The following is a 23,900-nucleotide window of genomic DNA, read 5'->3' on the forward strand; positions in this document are numbered from 1 at the left end:
ATAATGAACTATTCCATCTCTTAACACCTGGACACAGACAAGGCTTGCAACCTGCCACTGCATTGCATGATTTCAAATTTTTATTTGCCCATTGTGGGAAAATTAAAATTACCCCCCACTATTCCAGATTGTTTCTGGCCAGTCTTCCATTTCCCATCCTTCACAAAATGAAGCTCATTATAACCTCTACTATACATACCTTGATTCTCACCACGTTCCATTCACCTATCACCCCTGTGCTCGCTGACCTACATTGGCTCCCATTGTGGCATTGCCTCAGTTTTAAAATTCACACCTTTATCTTCAATTCCCTCTGTGACCTCGCCCCTCCCTATGTCTGTAAATTCCCCCACTTCTACAACCCTCCAAAAACTCTCTTATGTATCCTGCTTTGCTTTGCTCCATCATTGTCAGCTGTGCCTTCAGCTGTCTTGACCATAAACTCTCCACTCCTCTACTTCTATCCACTACTTAAATTCTGCATATTTGACAAAGCTTTTGGTCACCTGTCTAAATATATCCTTCATTTGGTTCAGTGGTAAATTTTGTCTTCTGGCTCCTGTGAAGCGCCTTTGGACATTTTAGTGCTTTAAGGATTGCTATATTAATTTTCCTTGTTGAGTCCAGTTTAGTCCAGAAGCATTCTCCTTTTTGAAGGAGATGGAAATTATTTACTAAAATAGTTTTTTAAAGATGTAGCAATTAAGTCATGAAGTCACTTAATGTACATGCCAGCAGCCATGTGCCCTCCACAATTTCCTCCAGCATCGGTCACAAAGCCAAACTCTGGGTTCAACAGCTCTCCAACACTTTTGGGCATTGGCTCCATATGTACAACCACAATGCGGAGTTTGCTGGTCGGGCAATTTCTCTCTGTCCCACCAGTGTCTATTCAAGTCCCCCATAGTGGTTTTTCTGCTCTATCAGGTATTGATCCAGGTTGACTTTAACACTCGGCCTCAATAAGAAGTTGCTCACAGATCTGAATGAAGCCACTAACATGAGCATTAGTGATATTCATGCCACACAAGTGCAGGCAATGACCATCTCCAACAAGAGAGAATCTAACCATCTTCTCTTAACATTCAACGACATTGCTATTGCTGAATCCCCTACCGTCAATATCCTGATGTTACCTTAACCAAAAACTGAATTGAACTAGCCATATAATGACTGTGAATTGTGCATTGAGTAACTTAACCTCCTGAGTCCCAAAAGCTTGTCCACTATCGACAAGGCACAAGTCTAGACTATGATGGAATACTCTCCACTTGCCTGGATGAGTGCAGTTCCAACAACACTGAAGAAACTTTACACTATCCAGGACAAAATAAGCTGCTTGATTGGTCCCCCATCACATCTTAAATATTTATTTCCTGCACCACTGATGCACAGTGGCAGCAGTGTGTACCATCTGCTAGATGCAGCATCTAGCCCTGGGTCCTTCAACATCTTCCAAACCTGCGACCTCTATCTACCACCTAGAAGGACAAGGGCAGCAGATGCATGGGAACACCACAACTGCAAGTTCCCCTCCAAGCCATTCACCATCCTGACTTGGAACAATATAATAATTTCTTCACTGTCACTGGATCAAAAACTTCAAACTCCTTTCCCAACAGCAGTGCGGGTGTACCTATGCTAGATGGACTACAGTGCTTCAAGAAGGTGGCTCACCATCACCATCTCGAGGGTGATTAGGGATGGGAAACAAATGCTGGCCTTGCCAGTGGCGCCCACATCTCACGAAAAGAAATTTTTTTTTGTAGAACAAACTGAACAGTAACATGTCTGTCACCAGACCCCCAATTATGACCCTCCTTCAGCATTGTGCCCCCAGCCATTGAAAGGTTATCCAAAAATATGGTAAATATCTTAAGTCATCTCTCTTGTCTTCGTGCCCTGCCTCCTCACCTATGATGCACTGATCCAGGTAGCACCATCTCAGGATTTTCACCTTGGTGCCTGTCCACAAAGTAATAAATTACTTTGGAATTGCCCACAATAAGAGAAGTTTATCCAACACAAGAGGCTATTTGACATAGAGACTTCAATTTTGTTTGAGCTAGCAGAAGTGCCATTCCAAGAATTGTTTTGGTTATCAGCTGTTCAGTTTGAATGTTTAGCTGACTCACTTTGTACCACATACACCAAAAGAGATACAAGGGTTGCTTGTGTGTTAGAGATTAACTGTACATCACACCCGAGAACAAGAAGGGATATCTTTATTGACCTTGTGACATTTCATTCATTTTTTCGGGGATTCCAATTATCTCCTCCCCTGTGAACTAGAAGCATAATTTGGAAATAATAATTCTTAAGCACTCAGATTGGATAGGTGTTCGCTGTGTTCTTCAGGCTTATAAAGGGTTTATATTCCCATATCGACCTGTCATCTTCAAAGTACAGATAAATTGTCATTTGGTAGCACAGAACTTGAATATTGCTGAAAATAGAGCCATGCTGTTGAAGTTTCCCATCTTGCACTTATCAGGAGAAAAGCAAGAATACCAAATTTTGGTCATATTGCATCTGTCTTCTGAGCGCAAGACGAAAAGCTTCAACAGCATGTCTTTTATAAGCAAAATAAAATATACCAAGTTGCCCATTCAAGTGAGGGTTCTCATGTTTCCAGATTAAAAAAGCCTCCAAGGTAATTGGAAAAGACACTTTATTCAAGGCTGCTATCATCCACATTAGATGAAGCTACTACCCAAGTGTTCTGGCCATTAAATCACCCTTACAAGGTGTAGAAAGCGGACACTATGATAGCAATGGTGAAAAGAAATGAGTGTCTGATTTTTCAGTTGTTTTTGTGTAGAGTAAGTTGATTTGCAGAATGATACAAGTACAACCAAAGTGAGTTTACCTACCTTTGAGTAAAATACAATTTTGAGAGTTTTTTATCATGCTATTTTCTTCAAGATGCTGTTCTGCTTTTGTAGATGGTTTACCACGGTCAGTGTTGAAGGACTGGCGGAAAGTTAAGAAGCTCAAGCAGACTGGAGAACCTTTTCTGCAAGATGGCTCATGCTCTGAGATAGCACCAAATCTTCAAAAGTGTAGAGAATGTCGTATGGTACGTTATCGGAAGAATGAGGAGTTCAGTCAGTCAGCTGTATTCTGCAGATTCTACTATTTCCGCCGGTATGTAAACGTGAGTTTGTGTTCTAGGTAACAAGTTGATAGTCCTGTTAAGTTGTGCAGGTCTTTCGAGATGAAAAATTGTTTGGTTCAGGCCAACATGAAGGAAATAACCATGCTAACTTCATAATTTTGAGAGATTGGATTAGGATTAGCAAAATCAGGGTAGCTAATTAAGAAAATTAGTTGAAGAATTAGTACTTGTAGATAACTTGGAGTACAGCAGAAGTGGGATCAGGAGCATTGTGTGCAGCTTACATGATTTGAGGTACTCCAGATCTGCACAATGTCAGAAGTACAAATGCACAATGTTATCAGAAGATTGAGTTGCTTGGGGACAGTAATGCTCAGCTCCAGGTCTAGTTGGCTGTCATCATTGGAATCCTTCCACCTACCTGGGATGATGGACAGGCAGTAAATCCATTGGCAGTAGGATAGTTTCATATGATGCACTTTTGCTGAGGGCTGAAGAGACCAACCTGTGAAAAGCAGTTTCTGCCAAAAGTGCTGCATATGAGGAGTTATGAGGTATTGTTGTTTTTGGTGTTGGTGTTTGCTGTCAAGCTGCAGTAGCCACTGATTATCATGGTGACGCATGCTAGCTCACAAGTCATGCCGTCATTTCTCTTGGTTTTTGGCTCACGTCTCCCACATATGAAAATCGATGTTTAGGGTAGTCGGAGCCAGAAAGCCAGTAGGATACCCTTAGCTTTGCTTCAAGGATGCTTGCAGGTGTGATATGAAGGACTCAAACATCAATTTTCATTAGTGGGATATACTAATGAAAACCCAGGGAAATGGCAACTTTATCTGTGGGCCAGTGCGTGCCCTCAAGATGATCAGTGGTTGGCTGTACTCTGAAACATATATGATGAGCACAAGTTTCTGGTATGTACATTCCAGAAGATTATTAATCTAAAAAAGAAATCAATAGCCGAAGAAAGAGGGGAAATAGTTGTCAAATCCACAGATGGCACAAGAGAAAGCTGTGCAGGAAAATTAGGAGCTTCCATTAGGGACACTTATCTTTGGAAGTTAAGATGACCTTCCATCAGGGGATAGTCAGCTGGGAGATGAAGGTGATCAAGTGGAAATCCAGAAAGGACCTTAGTTTAAGTAGGCCATTGGGAATATGGGATGCAATTAATTTTCCCCCCAGCCTTTTGATACCATAATAAATTCAAATAAAATTGTACAATAAGGAGAAATTTAAATGAATATACTGAGGTATACAATATGGTAATACACCATGTGAATATCTTTTGACAAGGGAAAGAAAAGTTTTAGATTCTCATTGAATTTTTACAAAACACTTGGCAAAACTCTGTAGTACCTACCTTAAATATTGATGCAAACTCTGATTTTAATCAAAAGGATACTAGGAGCAGGATTTTTAGGTCAGCGGGCTTGTGCGATCGGCGGGCCCAGGAGTGGCTGGGGAACAGACTGCCAACTGCGATCGGCCCCAACCGTGATTTCACGCTGGCTGGCCAATTAATGGCCAGCCAGCGTGAAGCGCGCGCTGAGATACTCAGCGCTGTTGGGGTGGGGACTGGAGGAGCGCGGGTGCTGACGTAAGCGCAGGCAAGAGCAGAATGAAAGCTCCCTGAAGGCTGAGAGCTGCCTCAGGGTGTTGAAGACTTCAAAAGTATTAAAGATTTTTAACATCATAACAAAAATGTCCAAGCATCACAGTCACCTGAATATATACATTATCAAAATTCTGTCTATAGATTTTTACTTTTTTAATTTAATAGCTGAAACCTCATCCCGTCCTTGGATGAGGTTTCATGAAAAATGTAAAGGCCGCCTGGCCGATTTGCCCATCCACCTACCATACTGTTGGATGGACCATGAAAGAAATCGGGACCAATTACAACTTTAATGGGTTTAATTGCCCTCTTAATTGTTGGCAGGCGCGCTTCGCACTTTTACGAGCGCCTGCCAACTGAAGTATTGCACAAGCATGGGATGACTTTGGGATGCTTGCCCAATGTCATCACGCACTATTTTATACTCGAGCAGGTTGAGCACGCGCCTGCACGCCGACCTGAAAATTCTGCCACCAGTTGCATTACAATGTCTACATTTGTATTAGGTGGGAGGAAGATTTTTAGGAGTCTACGCGACAATAGTTCGTGGCCTCCACTCTATAAGTTTTATGGCCACCACCTCCATTCATCTCGATTTCTAATCTCTCGTATATTCTGTGATATTTTCAGTAATTTCAGAAATTATTAATGTAAAAATCTTAAACGTGACATTGGAGCAAATTTTGTCCATTAATCAAATATATGGACTGTTTAAGGCAAAGAATTATGGTGCATAGTGTTCATAATAACATGATAGACAATTGTGAAGCTCTTATAAGGAAGATATTAGAGCCATCAAAAGGATAAGAAAAGCCATCAGAATGAAACAGGGAATGGGAGATGATAGTTAAAAAGATGTGCTTAAATACTGGCACTTTTCTCAGTGCAACAGAGAAGATTGAGGAAAGTCCTGATAGAGAAATTCAAAATTATGGAATATTTTGAGAAGGTAGCTGGTGAGAGGCTGCTTCCATTGGTTTTTGAATTTGTAGTATGGAGACATGGACTGAGGATAGGTACTAGGTGAACAACAAACAAAAGGACACATTATTAGGATGTGGAGTGCTTTACCATATGTGGTTATTGAGGCTGAGATTATAACATCATTCAAAATGAAATTGTCTTGATTTGTACAAATTAATATACTAAAGAATACACGGAAAGGGCAAATAAATGGAATTGGAGTAGAAAGCTCTATTTGAAGACAGGCACAATGAGCAAAATTGCCATTGTTTGTACTGTAATTTCTGAGAGATTAATATAATTATTGAAAGCTACCATTTTTAAGCTCCTAGCTGTTCAGTTGTTGTAGCATATAACATATAAAAATCATGATTTCACTAAATTAACCTTTCTGTTTTTGCTTTCTCAGATTGGCATTCAGTAAGAATGCAGTACTAAGGATAGATGGATTTTCAACTCCAGACCAGTATGATGATGAAGCAATAAACCTGTGGTTACCCAGTGATTCCACAGATGTAGATTTGGATGTAGGATCTTCCAAATACATTTTGAGAAATATTGGAGATAAATTTTGTCAAATAGAGACGTCTGAGAAGAACGCTATGAGTTGGCTTAAACCAGATGGTAATCGTTAGCCTTTGATGACTGTGCAAGTTACTGAGCTGTTTATATATGCATCCTATGTGTGATTTAAAACGTGCTTCAGTGGAAGTGCTAGTGTTTCCATGTTGACAGATACTTCTTTATTATTTGTGTTACAAGATAAATCCCTCTAACATAGTGCTGTGGAAGAGTTTAAAAATATTGGGCTGAATTTTCCCAGCCTGAGGGGAGATCGCTGACAACATGACTGGGAAGGTGTCAGGATGGAGCAGGGGTCCTAACCTCTTCTGCCATCATCGCATGATGCCAGCGACAGGAAGCTTGGCGACACGGCTACACATTGTGTGGCTGGTAGCAGTGGTGCTGCTGAGGCTGCTAAGGTGCTGGCTGTCTGATTGGGCTGATAGCTCATGGAGGTGGGCTGCTATCCTCAACTGGCCATCATTGGCAATGTGCTGCCTCAGGATCCCACTGCCTGCCAAATCAGGGTTGGCTCTCACTTTTGACCCCAGCAGCAGAATTTACTGTCACCAAGAAAATTCAGCCTATTTTATTGACTTGACAAAAAGATGTCTGTTCAAATTTTACAAACTACAGAATTGGGGATAGATCTTAGTGTGATTTGGAAGAGTAAGCTGAAATAATAGAAGTGCAGGTAAAGGTATTTGTTAAAATTCATATGCATTTATGTTTAAATGAAATATGTTTCAAACATTTACATTTATGACATTTATGTCCCTAACTTCTATTTGCACTTTTGGACAAACGTGCCTTAGTATATTTTTTTAAGTTGCCAGAATGGACATCTCAACATTTTAACAATGTTTAAGATACAGTATTTTTCATGGAACAGTTAATAGCATTTCTCATCATTACTTTTAAACATGGTGTAGTCTAAACAATGCTACGAAATGCAGTCGAAACTGGTGAACTTTCCCCTATAAACTGAAAGTTTGTGTGCAGTAACAGTGTTTGTTTTGTGTTTCAGCCAAAATAGCCTGGAAGAGAGCAGTAAAAGGAGTTCAGGAAATGTGTGATGCATGTGAAGCCACTTTGTTTAATATCCACTGGGTTTGCCAGAAATGTGGATTTGTGGTCTGTTTGGACTGTTATGAAGCAAGGGAAAGAAGGGGTTCTAAAGGTCAGTTTCTGAATTGATCTGTGGGTAAAACAAAATGCAGGCAATATTCACAAACTTCAGTTTCACGTGTTTTGATGCCAGCACCATAGTTCTTCTTTCTGATTGGCACAAAATTTCACTTTTCCACCTCAACTATTTTGCTCTATAATTGCTTATTAATTCCCTGGATTAAATGAAGTAGTGCATTCATCAGCACTCCTGTAGAGTCATCCATGTATAAAACACTGTGTCCCAGTGCAGTTTTATAGAAATTGTATCAAGGTGTATGAAAGCATGCTATATAATTGGGATGCCCATTCAACTCTTTAGGTATAGTGTAACATTCAGTGTTTTCAAGGCACATGTTAAAATGTCCTTACTGAAGGCCTGCAGCAGCCAGTATTGATGAAAGGGGAATGTTTTCAGGTAGCAAGAAACACTTACTTGCTTTATTTTTCTCCCTCCCCCACAAATTTGTGAATGCTGTTATTTTCAATTTCCTTGCCCCCATAACCATAAATTGTTAAAGCAACAGACAATACAGCTAGCCTGTTTGTTGACATTTACCATAAGCAGCTTCTCTGTCCTGGTCAAAATTATTACTTCACTAACCTTCACCAAAGCAGATAAACTGGTAACTGTGTCATTGCTGTATGTGATATCTTGCTGTGTGAAAGGTCTCTGTCACATTCATTTACATTATGACAGTGGGTGCATTTCAAAGCGGACTGCGTGTGAAGCCTTTGAGATGTCCTAAGGACCTGAAAGGCTATATAAATGCAAGTGCACTCATTCTTTCTTCTTTTATGTAATTCATTTTGCAAGGTTCTAAGACTATGTGGTAGTCTACTACAGTACCCACCCTGATGATGTTGGACATTTTTTTCACTTGTTTTAACACATAGAATTCTGGCTCGTATAATTGATGGTGCTGTTTTGTAACATTTTGCCCCCCTTTAGCATATTTCCTCCAGTGTAGCTGGCAATCTTCATTTATCCAAATGTCTTTACACTGCATGTTCACCATAGATGTAAAACAAATTCATTGAACATTTTAAAAAAATTCATTCATGGGCTGTGCATCAGTGAGCAGGTTATTAAGCAAGTGCCACTTGATAACGCAGTTGGTGACCCCTTTCGTCATTTTGCTGATGATCAAGAGTAGACTGATGGGGCGGTAATTGGCCGGGTTGGATTTGTCCTGCTCTTTGTGTACAGGACATACCTGGGAAATTTTCCACATTGCTGGGTAGATGCCAAAGTTGTAGCTTTACTGGAACATCCAAGGTCAGGGCCTGAGCTGATTGTGGAATGAAGCAGTCTGAGATTCTGTGGAGCAGGTCAGTCTTGCATCTCTTGTGTTTTACATTAAGTAGTGTGAAGTCCATTGTGGTGCCATACCTGAAATCAAAGCAAAATACTGCGGATGTTGGAGATCTGAAATAAAAAGAGTGCGAAAAAAATTTAGGTCTCGCACCATTGGTGGAAAGAGAAACAGAGCTAACATTTCAAGTCCAATATGATTCTTCTTTTGAATGGGTTAAACCTAGTGGTGTTGAACCTATGTGGCATTAGCCTAAATGTTTTGACAGCTGAGATTCTCCTATTCCTCATATAAGCATGTACATTTCCAACTATGCACTGTATACATAGGCGATTCCAGATAAGTATGAACAGGGTTCTGATGGCTGGGCTTAGTGTAAAAGCACTTTTACCTCCTTAGCCAAAGTAGGGAACTTTCCTGCCACTCTACAGCTCCAAATTCCCCCACACACCTGCTTACTCATTTCTAAATCACCAGGTGCTAGAGTCTATTTTTGTTGTTTTTTTCTGTTTGAAGCTGCACATTGACTGCAAACTACCATAATATACAAAGAATGTTTGAATCATATTGGATATTGCTCAGAAGCAATAAGGTTCATTTTTGGTAGATTGCTTGAGTCACAAAATTTAGCACTCTGTCACAATTTCTAGCTTTATCTCCAAGGAAACTCATTCCTGGATTAACCTGAAATATTTGCTGTTTTCATCACGCAAAATGCATTTATTACTGGTGTGACTGTCATTACTTCACATTAGATTTCCTGTTCCGTCAAAGGTAGTGCTAACAGGCATAAATAAGGAAACTAAATATATTTCCATTTTTTTGTTCTGTGATTGTAGCTGATAAAGAAATTTATGTCTGGCTGAAGTGTGTCAAAGGTCAAGTTCATGATTCAAAGAATCTGATGCCCACACAGATTATCCCTGGTACTGGTAAGATTCCACATTTGTGGATGGATTTTGTAATTATTTTACTCCAAGTCCTGATATATTGTATATAGCACAACAAATGGTTCAAGCATGAAAGTCTAAAAAATAAATTTCATATTTATTATTTAGGTGTGTTTGTAGGTTTCACTTTTAGTGTACCATGATTATACTCGGATAAAGGCCATGTATGCAAAGGAAAGCTGCATTGAGTACTAAAAGCAATTTGGAAAAAGAACATAAGAACTAGGAGCAGGAGTAGGCAATTTAGCCCCTCGAGCCTGCCCCGCCATTCATTACGATCATGGCTGATCTCATTTCAGCCTCAACTCCAATTTCCCGCCCTCTCCCCATAACCTTTCAACCCGTTACTAATTAAAAGTCTGTCTATCTCCGCCTTAAATTTATTCAGCATCCTGGCACCCACTGCACTCTGAGGTAGTGAATTCCACAGATTGACGACCCTTTGAGAAAAGTAATTCCTCCTCATCTCTGATTTAAATCTACCACCCCTTAGCCTAAAACTATGGCTTTTCATTCTAGAATGCCCCACAAGGGGAAACATCTGCTCCACATCTACTTTGTCAATCCCTTTTAGCATCTTATATACCTCAATTAGATCTCCTCTCATCCTTCTATACTCTAGCGAGTATGGGCCTAAACTGCTCAAACTCTCCTCATAAGACAAGCCCCGCATCTAGTGAACCTCCTCTGAACCACCTTCAATGCAACTACATCCTTCCTCAAGTAAGGGGACCAAAACTGTGCATGGTACTCCAGGTGCAGTCTCACCAATGTCTTGTACAGTTGCAACAACACTTCCTATTTTTATATTCTACTCCTTTAGCAATAAATGCCAAAATTCCATTTGCCTTCCTTATTACCTGCAATATCTGCATACTAGCTTTCAGCGATTCATGCACGAGGATACCCAGATCCCTCTACACTGAAGCATTCTGAAGTTTCTCTCCATTTAAGTAATAAGCTGCCTTTTTATTTTTCTGACCAAAATGGATAACCTCACACTTATCCACGTTAAACTCCATCTGCCAGATTTTGGCCCATTCACCTAACTTGTCCATATCCATTTGTAAATTTCTTATTTCTTCATTGCAACTTACTTTCCCACCTATTTTGGCATCATCTGCACATTTAGCTATAGTATCTTCTATCCCTGAATCCAAGTCATTAATATAGATTGTAAATAGCTGGGGCCCAAGGACCAAACCCTGTGGCACCCCACTAGTTACAGCTTGCCATCCAGATAAAGACCCATTTATCCCAACTCTCTGTTGGTTAACCAATCCTCTATCCAAGCTAATATATTACCCCTAACTCCGTGTGATCTTATCTTGTGTATTAATCTTTTGTACAGCATCTTATCAAAGGCCTTCTGGAAGTCCAGATATACTACATCTACAGGATCCCCATTATCCACTTTGCTTGCCACATCTTCAAAGAACTCTAGCAAACTAATCAAACACGATGTACTCTTCATAAAACCATGCTGACTCTGATGGATTGCATTTTGACTTTCCAAATGCCCCATTACTACTTCCTTAATAATGGATTCCAACAATTTCCCAATGACAGACATTAAACTAATTAGTCTATAGTTTCCTACTTTGTGCTTCCCCCCTCCTCTTTTTTGAATAAGGACGTTATATTAGCATTTTTCCAATTCACTGGAACCTTTCCAGAATCCAGAGAATTTTGGAATATTTTGGAATAATTTTGCCAATGCATCCACTGTCTCCGCTGCCACTTCCTTGAAGACCCTGAGATGTAGGCCATCAAGTCCTGGGGACTTGTTACCCAATAGTTTGCTCAGTACTTTTTCTCTAGCAATGGTGATTGTTCTAAATTTCTCCTTTTCTATACCCTCTGCACTACCTCTTACTATTGGGGTGATACTCGTGTCCTCCAGTGTGAAAACTGAGGCAAAATATTGATTAAGTGTCTCTACCATTTCTGCGTTCCCCATTATTAACTCCCCATTCTTATCCTCCAGGGGACCAACATTCCCTTTAGCTACTCTCTTTCCCTTTATATACTTGTAGAAGCTTTTGCTGTCAGTTTTTGCATTTTGCGCTAGTTTTCTTTCATAATTTACCTTTGCTCTTTTTATTTTTTTTTTAGTAACCCTTTGTTGATCTTTAAAAGTTTCCCAATCTTCCAGCCTGCCACTGACCTTTGCAATTTGGTGTGCCTTAGTTTTTACCTTTATGTTATCTTTAACTTCCTTGCTTAGCCATGGATGCTTTTTTCCTCTCTTACCATCTTTCTCCCTCTTTGGAATATATTTTACTTGAGAGGAATTGAATATCTCCTTAAATATCTGCCACTGTTCATCTACTGTCCTACCTTGTAGTCTTCCTGCCCAGTCCACTAGGGCCAAATCTGCCCTCATGCCTATGTAGTTACCTTCGTTTAACTCCAGAACACTAGTGTGGGACTCATGTTTCTTGCTCTCAAACTGAACTTGAAATTCTAACATGCTATGATCACTCTTCCTTAGAGGATCCTTTACTATAAGATCATTAATTAATCCGATCTCATTCCACAAAACCAAATCCAGAATAGCCTGCTCCCTGGTTGGTTCCACAACATATTGCTCCAAGAAACAATCTCTAGTACATTCTATGAACTCTCCCTCAAGGCTACCCTTGCTAGTTTGATTAGTCCAGTCCATATGCATATTAAAATCACCCATGATTATTGCCGTGCCTTTCTTACATGCTCCCAGTATTTCCTGGTTTATACTGTGCCCTACTGCTGAACGACTGTTTGGGGACCTATAGATTACTCCGACAAGGAACTTCTTTCCCTTGCTATTTCTTATTTCTACCCAGACTCACTCTATGTCTTGCTCTCCAGTGCCTATATGATTCCTCACTATAGCACTGATCGCTTCCTTTACTAACAAAGCTACATCACCTCCTTTTCCTTCCTGCCTATCCTTCTGAAACGCGGAATACCTTTGGATATTCAACTCCCAAACCTGTTCTCCCTGTAACCACGTTTCAGTAATCGCCACCAAATCATACCTACTTATCTCTATTGAGAAGCAACATACACCTAATTTAATGGAAAAGCATAGCTTTACACCAGAAAGACTGCGACATGATACAATGCAATATGCCTGTTTGTGTAGTTTTTGAGCAAGGTGGCACAGGTTACATAATAAAACTTGTTACCCGAATCATTTTTATCCATGTACATGCCTCCTGCTGCTCTACGAAACAAGAATACTAAATGTTCATAACTGTTCTTTATTTTAGTCTTAATGGATATTGGAGACATAATGCGTTCCATCAAAGGTACCCAGGAAATTGCCCCACAAGATCCCTCTACCAGTGAACAAAGTGTACAACTTGCCAAACTTTCCACAACTAATGGAGTTTCACAGGTATAATATAGATGTGACCTTCGAATGACCTTAACTTCATACAGCATTTCAATAATAATACGTTGCTAAAACTCATGCATTATATCAGGAAAATTGGATATTCCCTCTAACCTGGGTAGGAGATCCTCCGCAGGAATCCACAACCTTATGGGAAAGCATCACTATGATACATGGATTCTAAAGGTTGTTTAAAAGGTGTTGATGTAACACTCATGTGTTATGATCAGATCCTTTCCTGGTCGTAGTGTCTTCAGCTGAGGTAAATGAATTACAGTACTTGCATTCGCCATGGATAGGATGGGTTCACCCCAGCCAGGTGAATGAATGTTTATACTCCAGGAATTTTGTTGTTCTCAAAGGTTACATCCTATAATAGATTTCATAAGGGAACATCATTACAAGTTCCTCAGAGTCAGTTTCAAGAAGCAAAGTTAGCAGATCAAAGGACTAACACTCCAGCACAGAAGGTTCTAAAAGTGCCTGTCTCTGGACAATGTGCAGACAGGTATTCAGCATCTTCACATGTGTCTCTATGTGTGGATGAGGTCTGCTGGCAAGATACTGCATAAAACCAAAGACATAGCCAATTACCAGGTATGACGCAAGCAGGAGTTAATATTTTTAATTGCTTTGTTTTTGACAACCTAGCTGAAAGTTTTTTTTTCTTCTTTCAGATCAATTTACATTGTACAGGGATCTAAGATTCCATCCAGAAGCCCTGAGTCCAGGCAGATAGTAATTTTACAGTTGGCAGCAGCCATCTTTGCAGTACCAGAAAATATATTTTGATGTGATCATTTCAACTGACTTTTCATCCTGTTTTTCTCCCATGGAGCACTTACCAAACGAAATGGTTAGACCAGAACTCTAAACAGGACCAAACATAGAAGGACAGTGGATTACAGGGCTACATGGTTGACAGTAGTAACAGGCACATCTCTGACAGGAGGAAGTGACCATCTGTAAAGGAATCTAGGCTTAGATGAAGTGGACAGCAAGAGCAGTTCATCTGTCAAGTCAGTGGATTTGAAGTGAGAATAGTAAGGCGAATCTGTGGCACCCCAGACCATGGCTAGAATTTTTCACAGAGATGGTGGCCCCGCCCACCAGCTGAAAAGTTGGGCGAGTGTGCCTCTATTGGCCCAGGAAGTTATGATGGTTGTTGGGCAGTTAACTGTCTTAGGACGATGCTTCTGCCTCCACGTGGGAGGATGTCCAGTCTAAGAGTTACCAGCCAATCAGATGGCCAACAGCTCTCCAGCTCTAGCAGTGCCACCGGAGGCAATGATTACTGCTGGACTGCAGTCATTCTCCAACAGGGAACAGCAATGGAAGCTGGATAGTCAGTTAAGTGGGGCAGCTTTGTTGGAGCCAGTCAGACAGGCTTGGCAAACCACTGCTAGCAGACATGATTACTAATAGCTTGAGAGGGGCTCAAATATTTATGAACTTGGAGTTATTCAAATCAAAATACTAATTATTGATAGACAATGACTTTTAGATTACAGTCCGTCCTCCCTTGTGATAAATGTCCTGATTAGTTTCTTGTGCCTTTTTCAAGTTAGGTTCTTATTTTTTGTAATTGCTGTTGCTTGATTCTAGAGCGCCCTAAATCAGAACACCATCATCTCAGTGGCTAAACAACATTCTGCATGTGAGAATCCAAAGACCAATGGCAACTCCAATAGCCCTGAGAACGACATCACTACAGAAAGTAAGTTTGCACAATCTGATTCCCCCCTACATTAGTTGGCAGATCTAGTGGAACGGAAAGCCAGAGAAGAAAGGCAAGGTAAATGGGTACAGAATAAAAATGCAGAATTGCAATAATCAAAAGTTGCCTTCACTTCTGTCTACCAAAGGCCTAGCTGGAGAGGTGACACTTAAGTACTGCAGAAGAATCAACATCTAAATTGACCACATACTAATGGCATTAGCTAAATTGAAGGTCATGTGGACCTCACTCACAAACCCATAGGGAAGTTATTTTTTTTTCCCACCTTTTACCAATTATTCAAAATGTAAAACTCATCCCGATGCAGATTTGAACATTAATGTCTTTGGGCATGTGACCTTTGAGCAAATGCTTTTCATATTAAGCACCCGAATGTATCTTACCAACTTGTGTTTTTGATGAGTTGGCATCATTGTTTGATTTTCCTTTTCCAATTAAAACCCAAACACAGTCGCCTTTTATATGGATTACAATATATGCATGCCAAGCAATTCCATGAGGCACTTCTTGAGCAATGAAATTTTAATTATTACAAGTAAGATTGAGATTTATATTAAGGCAAAATACTGCAGATGCTGGAAATCTGAAAATAAAAAGAAAACACTGGAAATACTTAGAAGGTCAGGCAGCATCTGTGGAGGGAGGAACAGAGTTAAAAGTTCAGGTTGGTGACCTTCCGTCAGACCTGGAAAATGTTCGACATATAACAGTTTTTAAGCAAGTACAGTGGCAGGGAAAAGGGGCTATGGGGAAGAAAGAACAATAGGTTAGATGTGAAGGCATGAAAGGTTAGATGACAAAAGGGATGATTGTGTTTGGCAAAAGGGAGTGATTAGGTGTCAGCTAAAGAGCTTTATATAACAAAAGAATCACTGCCTGCACCTTCTGTCTGAAAAATGGGAGCAGTAGTTATGATCTGATTGATGTCTGGAAGGTTGTAAAGTGCATTATAAGGTTTTTCACACCTTAACACTACTTTCAATGTGTCTCAAAATGCTTTATATGGAATGAATTACTTTGAAATTCTACGATTTGCTGTATGTTGACAAATGAAAATATTTTGCATGGACGAAGATCCCACAACTAGCCATGAGATGAATAGCTTGTTAATCAATTTTTGATGGTTTAGTTCAGAGAGATAAAATTGTTAGAGATTTGAATAGTGTCATGGGATCTTCACTTCACCTTAGCAGGGAGCAGTTCTCTTGCAATATAATGTTCCCTTAGTCTACAAATGTTGGTCAAGTTTATATACTCAAATTGTTAGATGTAAACCTGCTGCCTTCTAATCAGAGGTGAGAATGATAACAATTGAGCCAAGTTCAGTGGAGCAAAATAATAGGTAGTGAATTTGATTATTGATTTTTCCTTTCTACTTTCCAGCCCATATCTATAATTTACTTCTATTGTGCTTCTCTTTCTATTTTAATTGATTTTATTCTACCATCCTCAAATTCTTCCATAAATTTGTAGGCTCTTTGCCCACTGTACTTCCTTCATAGCCTGCATCTCTTTTAATCTGATTTTATTCCATATCCCCTTCCCAGCTGCCTAATGTGCCTTCATGGTTCCTTTTATCCCAGTATGCTTTTAATATCTCTTCATGCTGTCACCAGGGAAGGAGGCAAACTGCAAGTTAACAGTTAGCCATTTTGCAATTATCCATGACATGAAGCTAAATGATCCCAGTGGGGAAGGGAAGCGTTAAAGAAGAAGATCTTTAGTTTAGAAGTACATTGTTTATCCATTGGTTTCACCTTCTCATCATCTTATACTTGCAGAACATCTGCTAATAATTTGTCTAATAAAGCTGTCATTTCCTGCTGAGTGAGATTTTGTGCTGCTCTCACTAATAGCGGAAAATAGGTGTCCAACTTCTACTTGTGGCCTTAAATTTTATTTGGCACGTTATTAGTTCTTTTTCCCACCCAGATTTTCTTTTGGCTAATTCCTGGTTGTAAAACTAATGAAAGCTGCAGGAATCCTTCCTGGCCACTCACTTTACTTTGTCTTTGTTTATGAAAGTGTAAAATGTTTTAGTTTGACAGGCAATATGATCGGTGCAGGCTTGGAGGGCTGAAGGGCCTTTTCCTGTGCTGTACTTTTCTTTGAAATGTGGGTGATGCTGGCAAGGGAGAATTTCATTGCCCATTTCCAGATGTTCTAACATGCATTTGAAATTGCAGAATGGTTTTTTATGGGAAGTTCTGTAACATGAGCAGATTTCCTTGCTAGCACGTATATTGGTTAGATCAGAATCGCAAATACAATTTTACAGACTTCACCCGGTGTGGAACTACACAGGACAAAAATGCCAGATCTGCATCTCCTGGCACCTAGAAGCACCAGGCAAAACTCTTAAAAGGGCATCTTGGTGCCTCTGAAGCCACAGTCATCTCTCTGTTCATTTTATAACATCGCCACTAGCAGCTGCTGCTTTGATCTGCTGCAGTCCTTGAGGGCATGTTTTCTTAAACATACGGATCAAAAAATTTGCTCCCTCATCTCCTTTCCACTATTTGGTGGCCTAGAAATGTATAGTTCCTTAATTCTAGCCAACGTAGCTGGTGTAGCAGTTTTTCACTAATTTAGTAAATTGGAAACTTCACAAAGGCAACATGAACAAAGTGAAGACTGTGCCATCAGATGTGCCAAGATTCCCTTTAAGAATTTTGCCTGGTGCTTCCAGCTGCCAGGAGACAAACTTCTGGCATTTCTGCCCTGCCCAGATCTTCCCACATTGGATAAAGTCTGCAAAGTTACATTTGCGATATTGGTCTAACCCCCAGTATGTGTGCTAACATTTTGGGATACAGTACTGGAGTAATTTGAGAGATGTTCCCATGCTGGCATAAAATGGAGCAGGTTGGACAGCAAGGAAACCAGACTGTGCTATGGATCCACTTCCCAAAAAGACATTCTGCAATATCAAATGCATATTAGAATTTTAGCATTATGTGAAAAACTTCTACATTTATGTAATTTATATCAGAGTTTATTTGGACATTAGTTCCATTCAGATCATCCTGACAGTGAAATCTAATTGTCACCGTTAGCTGGTTTTAGTACTTCTATTATTAAGTTACTTGATTCTGGTTCCTTGCTGCGACAATGGTATGATACTATAATGCCACTCTATATTTGTATGATAAATATCCGTTTTCCTTTGGTGTGGTTGCAGAAACCAAAGAATCACCTGTTGCTAAGGCAGTGAAGATTGAAATAAGCCAGATGGACAAGAAAGAGGATTGTAAAGCTACGACAGTGTGTCTCACCAATGAACATGGCTCAACCCTACGAGATTTACTTACCTCAACAGCTGAAAAATTACAGTTAGGCTCAACTGATGCTGGCATTGCCTTTGCCCCAGTCTTTTCTGCAGGAACCCCCGTAAGTACTTGTCGAGTTTTATAATACATAAGTTTACGGGCTTGCCTTTCTGTAGTACAACCATTTCTTAATGCAGAGCAGCTGCATCAGCAGGAAGGAAGAGGTATAAACCAACACAATATAGCTGTCAGCGCAATAACCTACTGTTGCTGAGAATTTAGGAGCATTAATTTTACCCATGCTCCTTTATTTAACAGCATAAAACTAGCTTGTTGTAAGCTATTCAAGAGTGAGGGGAGGGTGAAAATGGTTATGTAATGGTTTATGTGTAGTTCACTGTGGAACATTTCAAAGCACTAATGTATTTTTCAACTTGAGCCAGCTTTACAATTTCAGAAGTACTTGCTCTGAAACTGGTTTAGTTTTTTTTTTTGGCTAGAGGAAATCAAGACTGGTAATAAAGATTGCAGAGTATAACATATTTGGAAAAGATAGAGAGGGAAACCAGGGAAGACAAGTAGCTGTACTTATTTGGGATAACAGTGGCAGCAGAAAAAAGGACGCAGCTGTTAGCATGACAAAAATAGAATCCGTATAAATAGATAAAAAATAATGAAGAATCAATCACAATAGATATTCTCTCCAGACCAGCTAATATTGCATGAGAGGTGGAAGAAGAAGAAAGAAGGGATGTTATGATATTGAATAAAAAAAAATAATAATCACAGGAGATTCCAGTTACCCTGATATTAATTGAACAGAAGAGATAGGTTTAAGGGATAAAGGTTTGGAGTTTCTACAATGTGCAAAGGACTCCTTTCTAATCCAGCATGTAAAAATTTGAACATAGGAAGATTCACTATTGGATCTAGTAATGGAGAATGAACCAGAGCAGATAAGCGAAGGAAAAGTAGGGGAATGCTTAGACAATAGTAACCATTATATCATACACTTTATAATAAACTTTAAGATGATAATAAGGACATAAGCATGACAAAAACCAGGTTAATAGATTGGAGAAAAGTTGATTTTTAGGGGCTCAGAATAGAACTTGTAAAAATAAAATAGGCAACAGTTTTGGAAATAATGATGTAGAACAAATGGGACATATTTAAAATGGCATTCAACAGGGTGCAGGAAAAATATATTCCACTCAAAGGAAAAAATAAACTAGTGAGACTTCATGGATAAATAAAGACAAAAGGGAACAACTGAGGGTTAGGAATGAGGCATAGTTTAAATACATAGATACCATTGGACTGCATGATTAGAGAGAATATGAACAGATTAGGAGAGAAGTTAGAAAAAAATGAGAAAGGCAAAGAGGAATTATTGAATGAAATTATCAAGTAACATAAAATAGTAAAATATTTTCAGGCTCATCAATAAAAATGGAAGCTGAGATGAGAATAGGACCATTAAGGGATAGGCAAGATAATATCACAGGTAATGATAAAGAAATAACAAATATTAAATAATTATTTTGCATCAGTATTCATCAGGGAGTTAGAACAGGCAGACATGACATTGAATGATGAGATGAGTAATAAGATAAGTGCATTTAAAATTTAAAAAAGGTACATTGAGTAAACTAACCAAACTCAGAGGATAAATCCCGTGGCCTGGATGCACTGCATTCAGACATCTAAATTAACCTAGGAAAAATATAGTAAAGGCATTACTACACGTATTTAATAATTTGTTAGAAAAAGATGTTGCGCCAGAGGGCAAATGAATAGCTAAAGTAGTTTCTACATTTAAGAAGGGTAAACAGAACACGGAATTTATAGACCAGTCAGTTTAACATCAGTCTTTGGTAAAATAATGGAATCGCTACTAAAGGAGAGAATAGAAGAAATCTAGAAAAGAAAAGTATAATAATGAATAGTCAACATGGATTTCAGAAGGGAAAATCTTCCTTCATCAACCTTATTGAATTTTTTAGGAGGTAACAGACAGAGTGGACAATGGTAATGCAGTAGATGTAATTTGTCTGTATTTTCAAAAAGTCTTTGATAAGTTGCCCTATAATGGACTAATGAATAAAGGTCAGGTAATGTGGAGTGGGAACAAGTGGTAAAATGGATTGCTAGTTGGCTTCAAGATAGAAAGTAGAGAGTTGGGAGTTAGGGTAATTATTCAGAATGACAGAAGGCGTGAAGTGGTGTTACACAAGGATTTGTGCTGGGGCCACTGCTGTTCTCAATTTACGTTAACAATTTGAACTTTGGAATGAAAAACACAATTTCCAAATTTGCGGATGACACCAAATTGGGTTGGGGGCTGGTGCAGGTGGGATATAGTCAATACTGAGGAGGGCTACAATAAATTACAAGAGGACATCAATAAACTTGCAGACACAGCTAATAATTGGCAAACTAAATTGAACACATAAATGTGAGGTGGTACATTTTTGGTCATAAGAATAGGGAGATCACATTGTTTGGAAAGTGAGAGTTTAGGTGAAGTAGTGAAAGAAAGGGATCTCTGAGTACAAATACACCAGTCACTAAAATTGTGAGCGAGGCCATAAAAATAACAACCACACATTAGAGTTTATTTCTAGAGGGATAGAGTTGAAAAGTGGGAAAATTATGCTAAACCTGGATTGCACTTCGGTTAGACACTTAGTGCTGTTTGCAGTTCTGGTCACTATATTATAGAAAGGATATAGAGACACTGTAGAGGATGCAAAGAAGATTTATAAAGATGGTACCAGAAATGTGTGGGTATGCATTTCAGCAAAGGATTGACAGGCTGAGTCTCTTTTTTTCTCTTGAAATAAAGCTGAGGGATAACCTAACTGAGACCTTTAAACTTATGAATGGTTTTGATAGTGTGGCTATAGTGAGAATGTTTCCACTTGTAGGGAGCAGCATAACCAGAGGCCATCAATATAAGATAGTCACCAAGAAATCCAATAGGGAATTGAGAAAAAACTTCTGGTGAGATTTTGGAGCTTGCTGTCACAGGGAGTGAAGAAACATATATACATTTAAAGGATAACTGCACAAGCATATGAGAGAGAAGTGATGATAGATTTAGATGAGGAAAGATAGGAGGAGCCTTAAGTTAAGCATAGATTTAGATGAAGAAAGATAGGAGGAGCCTTAAGTTAAGCATCGATGCCAGTATGGACCAGTTGGGCTCAATGGCCTGTTTCTGTTCTGTATATCATATCCAACCCTATGTAATCCAATTGTAGAAATAGATGCAGCAGAATGTGAATTGGTAAAGAGACAGCCACATTTGTTACCTGCCACTGACTTTACTTTCAACATTGCCGTTTTAGAGGTGGTAATCACTTAAAATTATGTCAACTCTTCAGACATTCAGCTGCAAGATGAGCTTTCTTTTAAGCTAATTTTGTTTTGCAACTTGTGCAATGACAAGCAATCAGATCATAATGCAGTTCCAGTTTTCTCTAAGTGTATTGTAATTGACAAAATGATCTTCTGAACTCAGATTTTATTGTTAATACTCTGTAGTCATGGTCAATTGCAAGTTCTTGATGAGTATTTGACAGTACTGCCTTTGTACATTTCCTTATAGACTGGAAGAGGTGCAAGAAGTATGCCAAACCTCTTAGATGACATAATTGCATCAGTTGTGGAAAATAAGATCCCAGCAAGTAAATCCGTGAAATTCAGTTGTAAAGAAGGAACAAAGCAGAATTCACAAGGAGAAGCTAAAAAGCTCAATGTAGATATGATCAGCAAAATTCATTCTGAAGTACCGCATTCTTGGCTTTGTGATGGATTTTTGCTCTGGCTCCAAGATCCTGGAAACCCCAGCAATTGGAAGATATTCAGGGAATGCTGGAGGCGAGACCAGGTCTGTACAAAATGAGATTGAGAAAGTCAAAGCAGATATAAATAATTAATGCATTACCACTGGGCTTAGGATTGTGGCTGTTGATATTGGATACATTATTAGTATTAAAGTATTAAGGTTATAATTGAAAGTTACGACATTGTTCACTCATGTTCACTTAATATGATTTATTGATTGGCCTTTTAGAATTGGATACAAATATATTTTAAAACTAATTCATCTGAAATTACATCAAAATTGTTTTTTTACTGGAAGATATTCTTTTTAAAATCTATTTTCTTCTGCTTCTCTCACGATTTCAAAAATCTTCAGCCTGTTCTTGTATCTGGCGTGCATAAAAAACTAAATTCCAACATTTGGAAACCTGAAAGCTTTCGTGAGGAATTCAGAGACCAGAAGGTTGACCTAATTAACTACAAAGACGGCAGTATGATCTCCAGTGTAAGGATTCAAGACTTCTGGGATGGTTTTGAAGACTTAACCAGTTAAGTGCCGTTCACATGGTATCAGTGGGTGATTCAGGACTGTCGTGGCTATAGCCAACAATTAAACTAAATTAACTGTTTGGATTCATGATTTCATTTGCAAATGGATTTTTTTGCTTTTTTGCCTACATGGTCAATATACTTTCTTCCAAAGGCAATTGTATGTTAAATATTTGAATGTCACTAAAGAATCTTTTAGTTCATGCTTTCGGAGCTTAGTGCACTTATATTCTGCCTGGAATGATTGACATCTTTATTTTCTGTCCAGAACGATTCAAATCCAAGAGTGGGGAGTCTATGTTACTGAAGCTGAAGGATTGGCCCTCTGGTGAAGATTTCAGAACCACTATGCCTTCTAGGTAAAAGTTTCAGCTGAAAATGCATCCTGAATTTTGATTGATGGCTCTCTTTTTATACCTAATTGCATTGGCACGCTTTATTTCTCCTTCCCTTCAAGTCTGCCTGCAACTTGCACCATTCCAAAGTGAACAGCAACATGCCCCAACCTTTCTGTCATGTTCACTATTTGATCTGTCGCTTTGGATAGTGTGAAGGGGCATTAGAGTGCCGTATCCATTATAAGATATATCTTCTAGTTGTTTTCTTCCCTTCCAGAAAATGTGCCGCTGTGGCAGGAATAAAATTAGGAACTTGGGAATTATAATAGATGAACCCATTTCCTACCTATGACAAAGTGCATTACCTTGACTTTTTAAAAAAAATTTAAGCATGTAGAAAATTATTGGATGAGACCATTTAGCCCCACCTTCCTGCTCTAACAATCATATCCCTCAGGCCCTTGCGTTGCCAGAAACCCATCTAGCTGTGAGATCTTTGCGCTTATCTAATCCTGATCTCGAGTACCCTCAATTTTAATTGCTCCACATTGGTGGCCATGCCTTCAGTTGCCTAAGTCCCAAGCTTTGGGGTTTCCTCATTATATCTTTTTGCCTCCCTAACTCACTTTCCTCCTTTAATATATTCCTTAAAACATACCTCTCTTTTGAGCAAACCTTTGGCCATTTGACCTCACGGCCTGGATTTTCATGTAGTCGGGGAGACTACGTGGAAGGGTGAAAATGGCGGCTGGGATCTAATTCTGGGATTCCTGACCCTGTTGCTGCAATCTCTGATTTTCATCAGGGCCTTTTCAGAGTGTGGGCTGGTTCAGATCGCAAGTCTGGACCCTGCACTTCAGACCTGCCAACTCCGTTGCATAAGTATGTATGACCTAGCTGTCTGCAAATTTTATGGAGTCAGACCAGATTTTCAAAGAGTCATGCTTCACACTACCTAAGAGGTGCAATGAACCATAGTCTGGATGAGGGAACCCTTTGAAGGGTAAGTTCAAAATGTCCATCTCATGCCCCCATGCCAAGCAATGGCACTTTTATGCTTATTCACCCACTGCACAATGAACCCTTTAGTGACAATA

The 23,900-nt window shown here is 39.2% G+C and overlaps 1 protein-coding gene and 1 long non-coding RNA gene across 7 annotated transcripts in view; one reads left to right on the top strand and one right to left on the bottom strand.

Moving 5' to 3' along the window:
* jmjd1cb (jumonji domain containing 1Cb) overlaps positions 1–23,900 on the top strand; it is a 304,442-nt gene that overhangs the window by 263,757 nt on the left and 16,785 nt on the right. For 5 of the 6 annotated variants that reach the window (XM_041210479.1, XM_041210483.1, XM_041210482.1 and 2 more), the window contains 10 exons: positions 2,946–3,147; positions 6,109–6,323; positions 7,291–7,443; positions 9,586–9,678; positions 12,954–13,081; positions 14,684–14,795; positions 17,998–18,206; positions 21,699–21,980; positions 22,293–22,464; positions 22,734–22,824. In XM_041210479.1, the coding sequence (XP_041066413.1) occupies positions 2,946–3,147; positions 6,109–6,323; positions 7,291–7,443; positions 9,586–9,678; positions 12,954–13,081; positions 14,684–14,795; positions 17,998–18,206; positions 21,699–21,980; positions 22,293–22,464; positions 22,734–22,824 (1,657 nt within the window). The remainder of the gene's footprint in view (positions 1–2,945; positions 3,148–6,108; positions 6,324–7,290; positions 7,444–9,585; positions 9,679–12,953; positions 13,082–14,683; positions 14,796–17,997; positions 18,207–21,698; positions 21,981–22,292; positions 22,465–22,733; positions 22,825–23,900) is intronic. The other variant, XM_041210481.1, reaches the window with a different exon arrangement.
* The window catches only part of LOC121290204, an 89,247-nt gene continuing 72,783 nt past the window's right edge, over positions 7,437–23,900 (bottom strand). The window contains exons 3-5 of the long non-coding RNA XR_005945720.1: positions 19,743–19,801; positions 13,193–13,448; positions 7,437–8,859 (exon numbers count right to left, since the gene is read on the bottom strand). This is a non-coding gene — a long non-coding RNA (uncharacterized LOC121290204). The remainder of the gene's footprint in view (positions 8,860–13,192; positions 13,449–19,742; positions 19,802–23,900) is intronic.

The sequence above is a fragment of the Carcharodon carcharias genome, chromosome 17, assembly GCF_017639515.1.
Source record: "Carcharodon carcharias isolate sCarCar2 chromosome 17, sCarCar2.pri, whole genome shotgun sequence".
NCBI classification, from domain to species: Eukaryota; Metazoa; Chordata; class Chondrichthyes; order Lamniformes; family Lamnidae; genus Carcharodon; species Carcharodon carcharias.